Genomic DNA, 19,058 nt, shown 5'->3' with positions numbered 1-19,058 from the left:
GAAATTCTAGGAAGCAAGATACTGCCACGACAGAATTGAACATATTGTTTGTTTTTTCAACCAGTTATCCACGCTATCTGCAGCCAAAAGAAAAGAACAAATTCCAGTCGAGAGCAGGCAAGAGTAAGGCGGAAAAGCACTATAACAGAGCCCAGATCATGTGCACACGATCATGTGATATAAATAAATCGAGAGCCTGCCGTGTCTTATCTGCAGCCATCGCAAAACCGAGCAATTCCCCAAGTAGTTATGCAAAGCAGCAATTTGTCAAATAGAAGAGGCTTCTTTCCTGAGCCCCGGCGTATGCAACAACAGCAACGGCAGCGTCAACACACAAAAATTAGGTATGAAAGTATATGCAACAGAGATCCAGGCGCATAAAGAAGAGAACGTCGACGACTTGAATTCTGCCGTTACAGCTGGCCAGAGAGGAGTGCCTCCGTTGCTAAAATCGAGAAAGTCAGTCATTGCTTCAGAGCCTGGCAGCCACAGCTCGGGAAGATAGGAACTCAGACATACCGCTGTTGATGTAGGCACGCCGTGCGTCGAGGGCGACGCCAAACCGCCGCTCAAGCTCCTGCTTGATTGCCTTCTTCGTGATCGTCATCAGGTCAGCCGTCCGCAGGATCTCACGGATCTCGGCCAGCAGTGCGTCGTCGCTAGGCAGGCCTGCTAGATTGGCCATTTCCATTTCGGAGCCGGCGAAGAACTGGCTCCCGCCAAACTGGCTCATACGGTTGCCTGGTTGCTCGGTCATCGCAAAGCTCATGCGGCTTGCACCCCCTGCCGTCTTGTCGTGCATCGCGTAGCCGGTGGTCGAACCAGGCCGCGATGCGTAGCCGTACTCAGACATGGGCATGGTGTGGACCGCCAGGCCGCCCTGCTTGGTGGCATACGAGTATCCCGAGATCTCGGAGTGTGCGTCGTCGTGGGCTGTCTGCGCATCCCAGAGCTCGGCCTGGTACTCTTCCCACTTTTTGCGCGGAATTGTCGACGGGTCGAACTTGCCCTCATCCGAAATGACAATCTTGTTGCCCTTCTCACCAGCCACCACACGGGTGTTGCCCCAGTTGAAGTCGTCCATGTTCCAGAAGGAGTACAGCGGTAGGGCGAATGTGAAGACGGGAATGGCCACAATGTACATAACCATCCAGCCAATCATTTCCCACTTGCGGTGAAGGATGAAAATGGCAGCCTGCAGACCATAGATTGCACCGAGCAAGATGAAGGCCGTGATGGGTACCACTGTCCTCTTCGTGACGACCTCAACAATCAGGTAGACGATGTACGCGAGGGTGACCGGCTGGATAAGCGTCGACAGAAGATCGATAAAGACGACAAAGCGCATCGAGAAACAGCAGAAGCCGCAGAGTTGTGACATGGGCATCAGTTCCATCAGGTTGTGCACGGTTGAGTTGATCCAGCGTCGACGCTGTGACAGGAACACCTGCCAGGAGTCCGGCGCGATGGTCCAGGCATGGGCGCTCTGGATGTATTTCGTCTTGTACTTGCCGTGGTACTTGAGCAGCAGCGTCGTCAGATACCGATCTTCACCGAGGTGCAGCAGATTCTTCATGTGCAGCGTATCGACACGGATGGTCGAGTAGCTCTCCACAATTTCCCGAGACACGAACAGGGGCTTGCCACTCTCGGCAGCACGGATGCGGTACATGGAGAAACAGCCGGGAAGACAGGTAACAGAGCCGAACAGGGATTCGAACGCCTTTGACAGATTGTGCGAGATGTAGTACTCGTACACCTGGATCATAGTGACAAACGAGGACTTTGCATTCGTCAGAGCCGTTTCACCACAGACGGCAATCAGGTTCGTGTCGTTGATAAAGGACGAGACAAAACGCGAGGCCGAATCGGGCGCGACAACGGTATCGGCATCAATCTGCAGCATAAACTCGTAAAACGTAGGATTCACTCCGATAATGTTGCGGATTTGGTGGTACATCTCCAGCTCGAGCGGGCTCATAGACAGGTTGTAGTGCACGCGGTTGAGGAAGCGCATCAGGATCATCTGCGAGTCACGCTTGCCACGGTTGCCCGGCCGAGACACTTCGGACGGCTTGCCAACCTTGACAATGACCAGGAAGGGAACGATGTGGCCCTGGACTTCGTACAGACCCGAATAGACTTTGCCCATGTTGTGTTGCTTCTGGCCCTCGCCTAGCGACTCGAAGCTGAGCGGCTCTGGGTCGACAGTGTCGGACACGCCCAAAATGTCGAGCACAATACGCGGTGTTGGTCGGTCGTTGCCCTGACCGATGATCATGCCGTCGCAGAGGATACACAACAGCTTGCGCTTGTCGTCGTAGCGCATGCGCGCCACCGAGTCAATGGCACGATGCAGCGAGTCCTCGTCTTCCGTGTACGCAGGGATCTGGATCATGATGAACTTGTCGAGGTTCTCAGGCATGTTTCTCGAGCCGAACTGCAGCGCGGCGGCAAACTTGAAGAAAATGACAGAGCAAAGGACGATCGAAATCGCCAGCGTGAAGTACGTTGCAAACTTGCAGCGGGTCGAGTTTCGCGTGTCGACATCGCCCACGTAGAACAGGTTGTCCAGACAGAGCTTCATCTGTGACTTTTGCACGTTTGTCAAAGACAGGGCGTTCCAGTACTTCGTGATATCTTTACCAGACTTCTGCTGGAACAGATCTACAACGAGCTGGCTCATAAAGTTGAGATCGCTGGACGTGCCCGTGATCGTATCCCCGGCTTTCGTGAGGAGCTGTCGGCCGCCAGCGACGTAGTTGGTCAAGTCATAGATGCGACCGCTAAGAATGCCAATGGACTTGGACTTCTTCGCCAGGGTTCCCACATACTTTGCTGTGTAACCGACGTTGCCCTTTTTGTAGTTGGAACGAAGCATGATCATCTGCTCCGAGAACCAGTCGTCACGGGTATCATTTTGGAAATAGCGGAAATCGTGGTACTGGGCGTTGTAGTCCGTGCTGGTAGTTGTGCTGGAATCCGTGTAGTTTGTGTTGGTGAAATCCAGTGTGACCTCCGGGTTGATTCCAGTACCACTCACACCCTCGCACAAGGCGGACACCTGGACGGGGAACAAGGCGGTAATATCTTTGCCACCATAATTGAGGAGCAGCTTCGAGGAGAGGTAGGTGGGATAATGCGTCGGCTGGAAAGCAGTGAGATCGAAAACCTGCCCTCTGATGGCAACGTACGCGTGTGATTTCTTGCCATTGTGGTTGGCCAGCTCCGACGCGCTGAAGACATGTTGGGTCGGGCAAATGATGAGAGGGAAAACCACCAGGATGAAGGCTGCAAGGCAGCAGCTAAACCAAATGAGCATGTTGATAGCAAGCTTCTCACGCCAAGCCTGGCGTACATCCTTCCGCGGCATGCGACCAATGATGCGGATGAGAAAATCGGGAACGAAAAAGGTCAGCATATAGACCATGGCAACCCAGCGCTTTCGTGAAGGCGAGTCCTTGAACTCTTCCACCTCCTCCATGGTCTTTTCATTGCCACGCTCAGCCATCTGTTCGCGGGTGTCCAGATTCTTGAACATGTCGCCAGCACCAAAGGCAGACGCCCCGGCCTCGGACCGTGCGTCGATGTCGTTGCTGCCAAAGTAGCCAGCACGGTTTTTGTCTCCACCGATGGCGGAAGGAGTGTTGGATGAAGAGATCAGGTGCTCCTTTGAAGCGCCAAATGGATCAGCGCTCGAGCCGTCACCGGCATCAGAGGGCACACCGTAACGAGCAGACATTAAGCCGGTCTCAAGCTGAGCTATCTCCATCCAACAACGCTCGCTGATGAAGACACCTGTGGCTCCGACCTGGACCTCATTGCTCGGCCACCGCTTCTCCTCGATGACACCCTCGGCCTTCTCACGCTCACTGCCGACCAGTAGCATATCGGAACTGGCAAGACCCAGGAATTCGCCAAAGGGTAGGAACAAGCTAAAATCAGCCGAGCGCAGCCGCTGGCTGATCTCGGCAATTCCAAAAGTTTGCACCTGTGCGCGAACACACTTGCTGTCGAACTGGTTGGCGATACGTCTGTCGTTCGGCTTAAGACAGAACACAAAGTAAGCATTTGTGTTGGGACCCGTGAATGACTTGGTGACATTGTCTAGAGAGGCCAGAAACTGGCCAGAGGCACCTTGTTCGGAAGGGGCGCGTGGCGCTCCGCGACGTGACTCTGAGGCAGCAGGGGCACCGGCTTCGCTGGCAATGTCATCGAGAGATTCCTTCTGCCGCAGTGCAGCTTCTTGTCGGCGCCGAGGGGCTCCACGACCCTTGCGCGACATGACGCTTGGCGTGCGCATGGGCTTGGAGCTGACAGATGCCTGCATGACCGTAGACCGCTCCTGTGGGTGAACAATGGTCTGCAGGGCTTCCTGGCCAAAGAGACGGGCGACAAATTCGCTCTTGGTCGAGTTGATGAGGTTGAGCAAATCGCCAGAGATCACCTCGCCGTTTTCTTCTATCAGACCCCTCACAGGGTACTCAACCTCGCCGGCAAAGTGCTTGACGGTGAATGTTGCCGATGTGTTCTCGGTCAGGAAGTTGCTGCCAGGCAGTTTGGCGGTAGCAGAGCTCACCGCGATCGCTGGGTTCTTGCCTTCGAAGCGCTTGCGAAGACTATCTAGCAACTGCATATCGGTGCGGTGGCGCCGTGTCTGGTCATCCAGGATGCTCAGCAAGCCATTCCCAGGCTTCAAAAGGCCCTTTACGGCATCTGAGTTATCGAAGTAGCTTGTGGCGGCAACACTAACTTCTTCGGTCTCTAGCATGTCAGCCTTCCGGTCGAAGAAGTTCTGCAACGTCAGGTTGTACAGCGACTCAGTGGCCGCGTTGTTGAGCAACTGGTCAAGAGCGGACCCAGTGGACGTCTGCTGTGCGAAGCCGGGAAAATCGATAATGGAGACGGTGTTTGCAATGGCCTCCTCAGGAGCACAGATCTTCTGGTTGATCTTTTCAATGACATAAGCAACAAGAAGCGAGTACAACGTCCGGGCGAGTTCATCGGCGTTGCTGCGAGCACCAACGGTGTCAAGCATGACAGTGACCCGTTCCTTGTGAATCATCTTGGTTTTGTAGCCGAGAGTAGCCTGCAGGTCCTGTGAACTGACACCGAGAAATGCGGCAATAATGGCCAGCACATCCTTGTTCTTGACTGTGATGACAGTCTGGGAACCCTCGTGGGAAAATCCACCACTATCATTGCCCATGACGCTGGTGCTAGACGTGGTATCGAACTCTAGCTGCCCGATGTGAAGAATACCAGCGAGAATCTGGCAAATCTCTGCAATTTCAGTCCGGGGGAACTCCAGCTTGCGCAGAGCGGTCTTGAACAGCTGGAAGCCCTCAGCATCGTTGATCCCGACCTTGAGCTGGGTCGGATGGCCAAGATACTTCCAGCGCTGCTGAGCACCAGTGTGAGCATCTTCGAGGCCTAGATGGTTCTTTTCTGCGGCGCTCGTGCCGGCGAGGAGGTAGTACAGAATGTGGAAGTTACGTTCGCCCGTGGGAACATCAGCTATGCGGCTACGTTCCAGTCGGTGATCTAGCAGTTTGGCACCCAGCAGCAACGGGTTGGTGCTGGATGATGTATCGTATTGTAACTCGTAGAAGAGGCCAGCCTTGGAGGCAGTTGGAGTAGTGGCCGTTTTGGTGGTTGTCAGAGTATCAAAGACATAGGCGGCCAAAGAGACTTTGTTGGATAGCGGCGTGCTCGACTTGCGCAAAAGGGCCGCGAGAATGTGAGAGCGAATGGTGCTCTTGCCAGAGCCAGACTCACCACTGGGCGAAGAGATTGCATTAGTATATCAACCACCGGGCAGCAAGACAAGGTTTCTTGGGAACTTACAGGAACAGTATGGCCTGGTTTTCAGAACGATGGCCGAGACGGATGTATGCACGCTCTGCCATGTCTTCAGCGCCAGCTGAGGCGCTGCCTTCTTTTCCTCCATCAGCACCGGCGGTTGAGGACGAGTATGTGTTCAGAGAAATCAATGCATGGGATGAGAGGCGGGCTGTTGGCAGCGAGACATGGAAGCGGCTGGCGAGGTGTGCAGTTAGATGTGTATCCGACTGGAGATGGGCTGGCAACGACGGTAGCGACGGCTGCGTATGAGCACCGCCGCTGCCAGTGCCGCCGCCGCCGAGAGGGTTGAGGCTCATGGCGACGAAGCGAGAGGACACGGCCGAATGACCGGCGAGAGACGAAAGAGCTAGTCAACGGTTGGGCGATGGAAGGACTGGAAAAAATAGGATATGGGTCGATGGGCGCAAATGCACCTGTTCTCGCGGCTGTCTATCACCGCCTCTTGGGATCTTCGTCCGTCGATGGAGGACCGCTGTTCGCAGAATTGGGCGAAACGAACGTGAGAAACGAGTGTTGACTGTGGACAGGTGGACAAGGCAAAAGCACCTGGACCGAGAGAAAAGGACGAACGAAGCCAAACAAGAACCCCAGAATCAGTCAAAAGGAAATAACGAGGGATGGGGAAAGGCGACACGGGAAGAAGCAAACGCAAGGAAGGCGCTGAGGTTGTAGTAGCCGGGGGGGAGAAGTGAAGGGAAAGAGTGACCGGGCAGACTACTTCGCGGACAGTGCCCCGTAACGCTACGAGTACTGGGGGGTCCATAGGAATAGCTCGTACTGTACTCCGTACGGTACGAGCTATTGTTCACCGTTCCAGGGGAGAACGAAGGGGGGGATAGCGCCACGGTTGGGGAGCGCGCCTTCCCCGTGGTGCACAGGCTGCCAGCTTTGGCTGGCCTTTCGCCCTTTCAGGGGGCTGTAGCGGTAGGTCCAATCGTAGGCGAGCAGCACTGCCCACTACACTTGACAGCGCCATACGAAGTTGAGGGGCCAATACGAGGCACCAGGCGGGCTGTTTTTAGCCCACTGTTGATTATGTATCTTGCATGGCATTATCTGGCTATTCTGAGATTCCTCTTCCGTGGCCGAATGCTCCGTACTCGACCTGTCGATCCTTTGCGATCTGGCTTAGTGTTTCGCAGACCAAACAGAGAGAAACATTGGAAATGCTCATTCCTCCGTGCTTCTAGTTTTGCTGCCACACCTTCCATTAGATTGGCCTTTGTGACTTATTCCGATCGTCTCCAGATGAGAGATACGGCCATTCAGTACCAAATACCGGCATGTGTTGTAATTTATGAAGGCATGGATACGAGTTCTCGTACATATACGATGTAAGATATTACAATCTATGTAGTATCATACTCATAGAGCGACGCCGTGACATGTTCTGTGATTTGCTCAGAACGTTTTGTGCTAGGCGGCATGGAAGGCGGCAGAGTTAAAAAAAAAAAAAAAAGAAGAAAAGCAGAAACGCACGTCTCCATTCCCACTAGACAGGCCATAAGTCCCCCACCGGCGCGTGAGCCCCGGAACGTGCATGGATCAGCTTCAGCCAATGCAGGGGTAGGATTTTTATTTTCGCCATTTTCTCTCTACTCCGTACGGTCTATTTTTTGCACATACGCTTTGGGCCTTTCAAGGGACACAGAGTATTTCTTGCAGCAAGCATGGCCGGGCGAACAATAATCCATTTCGTCCCAGCGTTGGCCTCCTGTGTCAGGAATTTAGATGCTCGTATCGAGATACCCTCCCGCGCTGCCGCACTGTGAACCATTGGGCCGCCCATTCGCGTAGCTTGTACTCGTACGCTGGACAACACAGACGCCACTGGAAGCACGCTCATCATGCCTGTTGGAAAAGGGGGGCCCATGTGGGGGACTTCCTGTAGCCCGTCCTCTTTTAATGCACCGTGATTCAATGGGCTGACCCTTGTTCGCCTTCGTTCTACTCCGTAGTCCGTAGTCCGCCGTACAGAGTACTGAATGTATTTTTCACAAGAGAGATTTCTGGCAGAAGTGTAATTCAGACGAGTGGTGAAGTCTAAATAATAGTCCAAATAGCGGCTCAGCTGACATTTGCTGGCCTTGCTTCTTTGGGAATATTTTCTTCTCTTCCTTATTTTACTTACGGAGTACGGGAAAATAAATTCCACACAGGCTTCGGTGATTCTATCAGCTGATACGAGTAAGATACATGGTTCTGGGAAATCTGTCCGCATTGTTTCGCCGTAGTCATGAGGTGGCCACTTTTCAACCTGTCGGGACAGAGCCTGCGGTATTCCTCAGCAGCCGTTGGTCCGTTCTGGCCGTTGGATCGCGCGTTCTACGAAAATGGAGATGTTGTACTTGTTCAACAACATAACAGGCTCGGGAAGCAGGCAAACAATCGGCACCGCCACTATAAAGGCATCGTTTATATAATGTACACACAGCACGTGTGTACATGCAGACAGCTCCCTCACTGTCTGGTCAAAGCCACGGAAGGATAAGCAGGTGAGACGAGATACAGCACATTCCAACCCGCCTCTACTCGTACTCGTAGAACGACATCTAGTGCTAAACGAGCAGTAGCTAAAAATAATACCGGCTAGACAAGTGAGATCCCCAATAGTCTCCTAGCTTCTATGCCGTATTTGCACTGTGCGCTGCCTCCGAGCAGGACCTGGCTCCTATGCTAGGCTAGACCTGGCTGCGGACGGAGTATGCCACTATTTCAGCCCACATGCGAGTACGCCGTACGACGTAGGTCCGTCCTTCATTCACATACGAGAACTCAGTTCTGTGAAAGAGTGGGACCATACTTGCAGAACCTCGTATTGTGTCCTTTTACGAGCTGGGCTCCATATCTATACCCTGATTCTCCTCTTACGTCGTAGAGAACGTGTATGCGTCATTCGCCCAATGCAACGCCCGAGCTCGTGGACTTGGAGGCCGGTGGTTGTAACACAACTTGATCGCCATGCTTATGCACCCGCCCCTACATAGTACCGGGAGGTTGCCGGTCTCGATCGAGATTTTTTTCCGGCCTCCTGTACGGACTCTCCGCTACATGGTACAAGAGTACTTCGTACGAGTACGGAGTACGGACAGTGTATATATAGTAGCAACATGGGCCTGGCGGATCTTGCGGAGTTTGCAATTCCGCCTCGCACAAAAAAAAAATGCTGGTCTAGCCACATGAGGCTCCAACAGGCCTGTCCAGCTTCGGATGAAGGCTAAAAGCAAACTGTCGTGGAGAGTTGCCCCCTATAAGTGGATCGTCAGCGCTACTTACTACTCCGTCCGGCTTGCTCGAACTAGCCGCCATTGCAATGGATTATCAGGCTCTTTTTATCCAATCCCCTTTTGTTGTTGTTTATTTTTTTTAATGCCCCGGAAACAAGGCCGCGATCGACCTCTAAGTCCTGTCACTCCGTGCTAATATCCGAATCCCAACTGTGCCCCTGTAGCGGGTGTGTGATGGGATGCTCAGCCCCTTAAAAATGGCTACCCATTTCGTAGTGATACCCGGCTGTCCCAAACTGCTCGTGTACAGCTAGACCTTACGAGAATACGTCGTAGTCGCAGCGACCTCCACAGAGGTTCTCGTTTTCTGCCCCCCCCTGTTGACGTTTCCGAACTCCGCAATAGCCTGCTTGCTTTTTTGTCTTCCCTTCTGCCTCATTTCTGCCATCTTCTCGTCAGCCGTCGTCACTCGCTGTGTCGGTTGTCTTTCTTCGCTCGTTGGCTGCTGAGACTTCTTTTCCACATACTCTCGTTTCTCTCCCACTGTACGGCAGCATATCGCATACCTCATTTTTTGTTTTGTCCAGCGTTAACGATAAAACGCGTTTGTTTAGAGACACATACATTCCTCTTGAAACGCCTTCCTGTACCGAAGCTCTTCTCTCGCCACCTCCCGCCTCTTCTTGACCTTCCGATCTACTACAACGAAGCCATAAACAAGATCGGACCCTGGACCAGAAGCCATCGGCAAACACTCCCGACCTGGGCTTCCCAGCGTCAACCCACTCGGGCATCCCATTCGAACTTCTCCCGTAGATTCGATTAAAGATTGTCCATCATGGCCGGCAACCACATGTCCATGTACTCCATGAACTCGGAGTCCATGGGGCCTCGTGGTGCTGGGCAGCAATCTTCCCAGGTCTCAACGACAACACTACTTAACGCTATTCACAACATCTACCTCTCATCCACGCCGTACCTTCTCGATGCCGGTACCAGCGTCGTCGTCAACACCTGGCTGACCGCCTCCCAGTCGGGTCACAGCGGACAACCTGGCGGGACTGTCGATGGCTCGCTCGCCTTACGGGCTTGGGAACATGCCCGGCGTCGTGCCGAGGACGGTTGCATCATCTTGACATCTCTCCACACGTCATCTCCATCACTTCTCGCACCCTTCCTGTCCACCCTTCCGCTTTCACTCCCCACGTCTCTGTTCAAATCTCTCGAAGCCCTGCAGCCGTTCATACGCTGTGTCACGCCATACAATCCGTCAACACCCCGACAGACTGCTCTCGGTGTGACACTGACCCTCAACCTTGCCGGCAACTTGACAGCAGCCTCTCTGGCTCTCTCCCAGGGCGGCATCGACACCATCAAGGGCCTCCTAAATGTTCCCGCAGAGGCAGGTTATCGTGCCTTCGACGTGTTCTATTATCTGCTCACGTCAGCTTCCACACCGGCCGAGAGAGAATTTCTTGGCCTGAAGGCAGCTCCAGCCTACTCGCTCCTTGCCCGTTCAGGCAACTACGGACCTCCTTCGTACCTGCCAACGGCTGACGATGCAGCAGCTGCTGATGACTTCCGTGCTGCCTTGAAAGAGATCGGCATCAAGGGCTCTGCTCACCGCAACCTCATCTCCATCCTGGCTGGCCTTTTAAAGCTGGGAAACACACTCGACTACGACGTTGATGGCGACGTGCTAGAGGAGGTTTGCGAAGATGTCAGCGGGCTGCTTGGTGTGGAGCCAGAGGTCCTGGTTCGCGGCTGCTCTACCGAGGATCGCAGAACATTCATCGGCGCCTTGTATGAGGCCCTGGTCGATTGGGTTATCTCCAAGGCAAACACGGCCATTTCTGCACAGATGAGTCGTACGCGAGATGCCGATGACTCGAGCGAAAGCGCCGGCGGTGTCCACACACCCAACACGGACGACAACGGAGACACGGTTTGCATCACAGTTCTCGAGATTCCGGATCCCATGCTGGGTAAGGCGATCTCTATGCGCAGTGTCTTTGACGATACCACCGGCATCAACTCGGAGATGAAGGAGGATGGCGTTGACGTGACGGCTGCCGGCAGCTCTGTGCTGCGTGAGATGGAGAACGCCGTGAGCGAGGTCGGGCCTGACCTAGGCATCATGAGCGGCCCGGCTGGTCGGGAGCGCAGCCATCTGCTTGAGAAGCGCGAAGAGCTGCTCGAGAAATTGTCCCACGCTTCTGACGCAGATGGCTTTCTCAAGAGCCTTTTAGTTCCCGTGGAGGGAGAAGGCGTCAATCTCGGCCGCGCAGGCCGTCTGGACCTCGCAAACATGCTTCTCACCAACCGCGTTTGGTACCATCTCTGCATCCACCCCACTGACGACTCCCCGGCCAACATTGCAGCCTTGCCTTCGGTGAACTCGGCGTGGTCTGCCGGCACCGTGTCACGCCAGTTACGTGCGTGGCGTCTGCCAGAATGGGCCAATCGGCGCAACAAGAATTTAGACTTCACGGCCGACTTTGACCATGACGAGTTCGTCCAGCGCTACGCCCCTCTGGGCTGCCGGGACGGTCGTGACGGAATCGAGAGCTGGGTACTGGAGCGCGGATGGAGCAACGGCGAGGTGGTCGTTGGTACCGAGCGCATCTGGATGCGCGAGAGCGCCTGGTGGGATGCCGAAAGCATGCTGGATCTGAAGCCGGAAGCAGGCATGCCATCCAGCGGTAGTTTCGGCAACTCGCTTGGTGTTCCAGGCATGGAGTCGGGATATGCCGCCAACAACGGCAGCGGTTTCTTCCCACAGCAGCCATATATGGGCGAGGGTGCCGCAAGCGGCAGCCGGGATCAACTGCTAGACCACCAGCGAAACATGAGCCAGGGCACGCTTGGGTTTGCGCAAAATCCAATGGCTGGTGCTCATGGCATGCCTGGCGGTATAGCACCGTCTGTCATGGGCGGTAGCGCTGTAGGCGGAGACAGCAAACGCAACAGCAAGAACGTCTTTAAGGGCGACTATGGTTTGGGCACCAAGGGTGACGACATGAACAAGTTCTACTACAACAACGATGGCGAGTTCATCGGCCTGGACGCGGAACTCACTGAAGGCAAGGAGATCACGTCGCAGCCGATCTCAACTAGCCGCCGTGTCTGGGTGACCGTTGTGTGGACCTTGACTTTTTGGATTCCGTCACCGCTGCTGCGCTATGTTGGTCGGATGAAGCGGCCGGATGTGCGCATGGCATGGCGGGAGAAGTTTGTGCTTTGTGCCATCATCGCCCTGATCAATGCAATCGTCGTGTTCTGGATTGTCGCATTTGGACGGCTGCTCTGCCCGAACTACTCCAAGGCCTGGACGGAGACGCAGCTGGCTACGCATCAAGGCAACTACGACTTCTGGGTCGGCATCCACGGCAAGGTATACGACATATCCAAGTTTTGGCGCGTCCAGCACAGTGATATCACAGCGCGTGAAGTGACTTCGGCGCTCATGACACCCCTGTCCGGCCTCGTTCTCGACCAGTACTTTGCGCCCCCTCTGACCTTGTCCTGCCAAGGACTGGTGACGGATGAGACGCTGTATCTCCAGTTCAACGCGACTGACGACAATCCGGAAGCCGACCACACGTCTGGCTCTCGACAGGCTGTAACGAGCAGTGCGCTCTACAGCGACACATGGTACACGGATGTGTTTCTACCCAAGATCGAGCAGTACTATCACGGTGACATTGTGTGGAGCAAGAACAAGATCAAGAACGAGGGAATAGAACAAAACCACGAATGGGTCATATACGATGGATTGGTCTACGATTTAGGCAACTACTTCTACACCCTGTCGATGATGGATGATTTGGCAACGTACAAATTCCTCAACTCCGACCTGACCGACGCCGTGGAAAGCGCCCCGGGTACTGATATCACCTCAACGTGGAACACGCTCATCAAGAAGGCGCAAAACAACGCGACGGAATTGGCGAGCATCACCAACAGTATCACGTGCATCAAGAACAACTTCTATGTTGGCAAGCCCGACTTCCGGTATAGTGCACGGTGCCAGGTGAACGGGTACATTTTGCTCGCCTTCACTGTCCTTCTGTGTATTGTGATTCTGGTCAAGTTCCTGTCTGCCCTGCAGTTTGGCTCAAAGCGGCGGCCGTCTCCGCAAGACAAATTTGTCATCTGCCAGGTGCCGGCCTACACGGAAGGCGAGGACTCGCTCCGCACGTCGCTCGATTCTCTCACCGCGCTGCAGTATGACAACAAGCGAAAGCTGATCTGCGTTATCTGTGACGGCGTCATTGTTGGCGCTGGCAACGACCGCCCGACGCCCAAGATCGTCCTCGACATTCTGGGTGTTGATCCCAAGGTAGACCCACCTGCACTGCCCTTCAAATCTGTGGGCACCGGCAGTGAGCAGCTGAACTACGGCAAGGTGTACTCGGGTCTCTACGAGTTTGAGGGCAACGTTGTGCCGTATCTTGTCATCGTCAAGGTCGGCAAGGAGTCGGAGAAGGCCAAGACCAAGCCCGGCAACCGTGGTAAGCGAGACTCGCAGATTTTGGTCATGAGCTTCCTGAATCGCGTCCACCACCGTGCGCCGATGAACCCGCTGGAGCTGGAAATCTTCCACCAGATCAACAACGTCATCGGCGTGGACCCAGAACTGTACGAATATATTCTGATGGTGGACGCCGACACATCTGTGCGCGAGGACTCTCTAAACCGCCTGGTTGCTGCGTGTGCCAACGACGCCAAGATTGCCGGCATCTGCGGTGAGACTAGTCTGCAGAACGAGAATCAGTCCTGGTGGACCATGATCCAGGTGTACGAGTACTTTATCTCTCACCACTTGGCCAAGGCATTTGAGTCTCTCTTTGGCAGTGTTACGTGTCTTCCTGGTTGGTAAGTTTTTGTTCCGGCTTTTTTTGCTCCTGTTTGCGAAAGCCGTGCTAACTATTCTAGCTTTACCATGTATCGTCTCCGCACGGCCGACCGTGGCAAGCCGCTTATTATCTCTAGCGATGTCATCCGTGAATACAGCGACTGTATCGTGGACACGTTGCACAAGAAGAACCTGCTATCGCTAGGCGAGGATCGGTTCCTAACTACGCTGATGACCAAGCACTTTCCGCAAATGAAGTACAAGTTCCTCCCGGCTGCGTACTGCTCGACGGCGGCGCCTGAGACGTGGAGTGTTCTTCTCTCGCAGCGGCGTCGGTGGATCAACTCGACCATCCACAACCTTGTGGAGCTGATGTTCATCGAGGAAATGTGCGGCTTCTGTCTGTTCAGCATGCGCTTTGTGGTGTTCATGGACCTTTTCGGCACCGTCATTCTCCCGGCAACGGTTGTATATCTCGTCTACCTCATTTACAACGTGGTCCACAACCACGGCTCCCTCCCGATCCTCTCCATCATCATCCTGGCGGCCGTCTACGGTCTGCAAGCGATCATCTTCATCCTCAAGCGACAGTGGCAGCACGTGGGCTGGATGTTTATCTACCTCCTGGCCTTCCCCATCTATTCGTTTGTCCTGCCGGTCTACTCGTTCTGGAATCAAGACAACTTCAGCTGGGGTAACACGCGTATCGTCATTGGCGAGACGGGCAAGCGCCAGCTGGTGGCCGTCGACGAGGAGGGCTTCGACACACGCTCGATCCCGCTACAGCGCTGGGATGACTATGCTATGGCGAACAACCTGCCAGGCCGCCGCGGTGGTCCTCACGGAGAGAAGGCCATGGGTGGCCCCGAAGGCATGTACGACGAGGGCATGTACGAGATGGACGACATGAAGTCAGTATACTCGTCCATACGCCAGCCATCAGTCCTGGCCGGCCTGGGTACTCGCGGTAGCACCTTCATGCCGCCCCAGGCTGGACAGTATGGACAGCAGCTCTCGCCCGGGCTTCACGGCCGCACCTCCACGATGGGCACCATGCAGTACGCCGATCACCCCATGCACCGCCAGTCCATGGCCAGCATGGGTACCGGAGTCCCGCGCATGGCCAGCCCGTATCTGGACGTTAATGGCGCCCGATCGTCGGGCAACCTGCAGTCTCCGGGTCTCAACGGGTATGCCGGCCTGCGCAGCACCACCAGCCTTGCTCTGAACGGCAATGGTTCACGGATGGGCGATGGACGTCAGTCGGCACTGTCGTTTGACTTCCAGCGTAGCACCAGCGGTCCCGACGACGGCATGATCATCGAAGCCATCCAGGGTGTCCTGCGCGAGGTCGACCTCGACACGGTCACCAAGAAGCAAGTGCGTGCTCTCGTCGAGCAGCGGCTGCAGACAGAGCTCTCCGGCGAACGGCGGACCTTTATGGATCGCCAGATCGACAACGAGCTGGCAAACATGTGATACAGTCGGCTGTTCTTGCGGGCTGCTCTTGTGGGCTTCTGGCCTCTTGATATTTTCTTTTAATACTATCTTACATCTGGTGGGAGGACAACGATATAAGCACTGCGTAATCTCGTGCACAGCATTTCTTTATTTTCCACGGGGAAACTATGGAGCGCGCAAATATTGACACATGCGTTCATGGTGGCGTTTCTTGATTGTTTGCGATTGCGTTACGTGTTCTGCTTAGTATACTATGCTGATTTTCCCCTTTGGTTACTGGAACTTGAAATCAATGAGCTCTTGTTCTGTATCCGTGCCTTGTGGCAATGCATAGCCTTTAGAAGTATATTCATAGCCAGGAGAATGTGCATTTGTGTCGTTATCCACTTAATTTTTTAGAGGGCTACTGACATGTACGAGAAAACCGAGGCTGCCAGGTGGAATTATTAAGGATGTACGAGGGTTTGTGAAAATACTATTGTTGCTGTGTGCAAGAAACATACGAAGTGTCTATGGGAGATAAACAGGAAAATCCCATTTATCGTTGAGAAGCAAGCAAGTATGAAGATACAAACGTATATCAGGCACAGCATGAGGAAAAAAAGGCAAGCGGCCGTTTCATTCGAGTACTCCTTGTGACGAGTTTTACAAATGCCCTCGTAACATCGAAACATAGTTCCCAAACGCCCATAACCCTTCCGCCTGACCATGTTTCACCAGCACAATGCTCTGGGTTTCATCTACTCACTTGTTGCTGTCCCTGTCAGGACATTATCCGTCATCAGGAACGAATAAAATGGGCAGGTGATGCATATGAAAGAAAACTCACCCGATGCTTCCAACACCCTTTAGCCGTAAATAGACATCGGTACCCCAACCGTACAGACTCTGGACGTCGATGCCGCCGCCGAAAAACTCTGCATATGCCCGGCTGAGCGGCAATCCGTAGCCGAGGCCGGCAATGGAGCTGCCGCCGTTGTTGGCGGACGAGATGATGTCAAGTCCGTCGGAGCCGAAGCCGCCGTCATCAGTCGAGGCCTGGGCGGCGTCGGAGAAGGTCGTGAAAGAGTATGACCAGATGTTGGGCAGCACTTCGGGACTAATACCGCCGCCGCGGTCGCGGATGCGGATAGTCACGCCAGGCGCATTTTCGTCGAGCGGCAGTATGGCGGCAGGGCTGTTGCCGTCGCCGATGATACCGTCATTGTCCGGTCCCAGCGGTCGCTCTGGGCGGAGGCGGTTCGGCGGTTCGGGCGCAATGGTGATGACAATGGGCTCGCGCGACATGTTGCCCTCGACGACGGCACGAAAAGCGTTTTTGAGCAGCTCGGTGACAATGTACTCAAGATGCATGGGCACGTAGGCAAAGGTGGTGCCGGGCTCGCCGTCGATGCGCCACTCGGGCCGGACGCCGTAGTTGAGCTCACAGATGTCGGCGACAAAGCCGGCACAGCTGTCAATGGTCTGGGCCGGCCGCAGCTGCGTGTCGATGATGCCGATGTACGACGGCGGCGGCTGTCCGGTGGGGGCGCTGTCGAGAGACGAGGCGGCAGGCGAGGGGCCGGTGTCGCTCTTCCGCTCAAAAGGTCGGCTGCTGAGGTGCAGGGCGATGTGCTGCTCGGCGATGAGACGGGTGCCGATGCGAGCGCGCAGATGCTCGTCGAGAAAGGCGGTCACGTGAGCAGGCGAGATGTACTTGCGGCATTCGAGGAAGCCCTGGGCGAGAAAGGGGATGGTGTTCTGGTGGGTGGCAACGAGATCGGCGAGGGACTCGGTGAAGGCGATCTCGTCATCGAGCGTCGCGACGGCGCCCTCGGCACGACGACGCCACAGCGGCAGCAGCGAGCGCAGGCTATGGCGATAGTTACCGTAGATCTGCCGGACGTGCGGATTGGACACGACGATGTAGGGCAGACTGCGCAGGGCCTGCAGCCGACGAGCGAGGCGGATGGGAATCAGTTCGAGCGAGAAGTTGGCGCTCTGCAGCAGGGCCTCTTCGCTGAGAGGGGGCCATCCGTGTCTGTGGGTGCAGTCAGTCATTTGGTCGTCGTCTTTCGGCGAGGCTCTCTAGCTCGACATACTTGACCAGATCGGCCAGACGCAGCTGGTGCACCGGCTCCTCAGCAAGACGGGAGATGTCCTGGTCGCGCAGCGGTGGCGGCTCTTTGCCGTGCGATATTGGATGCGGTGGTGGTGGTGGTGGTGGTGGTGGCTGATGTTCGCGGGCGTGTTCATGATGGGGAGCAGTAGAAAGCGATAGTCGAAGATGGGGAGAACGAAGGCAAGGGCGAGAACAATGGCGTTTCGACACAAAGGTGGCCGTGGGCTGAACAGCCCTCAATGGCCGAACGAGGCATCTCATGGCGGCATCGCGATGTGCTGAGTGCTTGGCACAGCTACGGAGGTGCGTGAGTCAGAAGCAGAGAAGAAAGACACGAAGGATGAGAAGCTGTTCGAGGTGGAACAAAGAGCCGTCTTGGATTTCCGGCTGTCTGATTCGTTCGTTTCACGTCTGCCCCTCTGTTTCCCCAGCACGTACTATTCTTAGGTAATACAGCATGCCGGCTATGGGTACATGTGACAGCGCACAAAGTGGGGTCAGAACTCGGGCGATCGGACGCTGCAAGAGCGACGGAGGGGTAATCAGGTACACACAGCACCACGTCACGGCGAGAGGAACAGTCCAACAGGTTGGCAGTTACAGAAGACAGATGATCTATTTTAGAATTGGGAGCTTGAAAATGTGCAATTCCCGTTTCTATGGCGAGTCGTCAAGAGGCAGCGTCTACTGCGTGCTGACGACCTGATCGGCATCGACAGACGCGATGCTTGGGTGCTGAGACAAGGTGTTGACAGTTCCGTCGGGAAAGCTGACACTGTGGCGGGTCAGATATCAGGATAGCTAGATGGCTGTTCTCGAGAATACGTACGAGAAACCCTTGAGCAGTTCGTATTCGTGGCCGATGGTGCCACCCTGCTCGACGGCAGTCTTCTTGGCGCTGTAGACGACAGTCAGTCGAATGATGAGGTGGAATAGAGGACAGGACAGAAAGGTGGACTCACGCAGCCACCTCTTCCTTGGAGGCGTCTGGCCTGCAGGTGATCTGTGGAGAAATGGATTGTTAGAAACGCAAGAAACGGGCGATTGCTTGTCAGACAGGAGCTGCTCACAATGTACGAAGGCATGATGTTGGAAGAGGGCGTTAGTGGATGGCTGGACGGAAGTGAGAAGTTGAAGAAGAAGAGTGAGAAGGGGCGTCTGGAAGGAGAGCTACGGCAGGTTATTATAAGACAGAGGAACCCCATCAGCAATGGCCGACAGCATGACGCAGCCCGACACTAAGCTCACGGCTTAGCACGGCTGAAGCGGTTCGACGGGCAAAACGCCGAGCGTTGGGCGGGCGGAGGCACCCGACAGAGAACCAATCGCTGCCAGGCAGCCGCATTCTTTGCTCTTTCCTTTTGTTTTCTTCCTGCCCAGACTGCGGCAGGTCTCTGCTCTGCATGGCGTCTGGCGTCTGCCGGATGACGTCATCTTGTGTGCAGCTGTCCATTAGCTGTCCATACAGCTGCTGGAGCACAAAGAGAACAAAGAGAGCTAACGCGGCTGGAAGCTCGCTGCGATCGATGTCCGTGTATCGCAGCTC

At 55.0% G+C, this 19,058-nt stretch overlaps 3 protein-coding genes across 3 annotated transcripts; 1 reads left to right on the top strand and 2 right to left on the bottom strand.

Moving 5' to 3' along the window:
- Nucleotides 1–413: 413 nt before the first annotated feature.
- On the bottom strand, nt 414–6,161 carry CMQ_1077 (chitin synthase; the record flags this gene model as incomplete). Its single annotated transcript, XM_014318156.1, has 3 exons — nt 414–445; nt 520–5,711; nt 5,848–6,161. The coding sequence occupies 3 exons, from the start codon at nt 6,159–6,161 to the stop codon at nt 414–416; spliced, it is 5,538 nt and encodes a 1,845-aa protein (XP_014173631.1).
- A 3,769-nt stretch (nt 6,162–9,930) lies between these two features.
- On the top strand, nt 9,931–15,429 carry CMQ_596 (chitin synthase 6; the record flags this gene model as incomplete). Its single annotated transcript, XM_014317675.1, has 2 exons — nt 9,931–13,970; nt 14,031–15,429. The coding sequence occupies 2 exons, from the start codon at nt 9,931–9,933 to the stop codon at nt 15,427–15,429; spliced, it is 5,439 nt and encodes a 1,812-aa protein (XP_014173150.1).
- Nucleotides 15,430–16,155: 726 nt separating this feature from the next.
- Nucleotides 16,156–18,597, bottom strand: CMQ_455 (mitochondrial pyruvate dehydrogenase; the record flags this gene model as incomplete). The annotated part of the gene is made up of 7 exons (XM_014317534.1): nt 16,156–16,171; nt 16,241–17,431; nt 17,493–17,807; nt 18,201–18,287; nt 18,342–18,410; nt 18,475–18,515; nt 18,583–18,597. The coding sequence occupies 7 exons, from the start codon at nt 18,595–18,597 to the stop codon at nt 16,156–16,158; spliced, it is 1,734 nt and encodes a 577-aa protein (XP_014173009.1).
- Nucleotides 18,598–19,058: the final 461 nt, after the last annotated feature.

The sequence above is a fragment of the Grosmannia clavigera genome, assembly GCF_000143105.1.
Source record: "Grosmannia clavigera kw1407 unplaced genomic scaffold GCSC_140, whole genome shotgun sequence".
In the NCBI taxonomy this organism is placed as follows: domain Eukaryota; kingdom Fungi; phylum Ascomycota; class Sordariomycetes; order Ophiostomatales; family Ophiostomataceae; genus Leptographium; species Leptographium clavigerum.
This window is presented reverse-complemented; position numbering and strand designations above follow the sequence as displayed.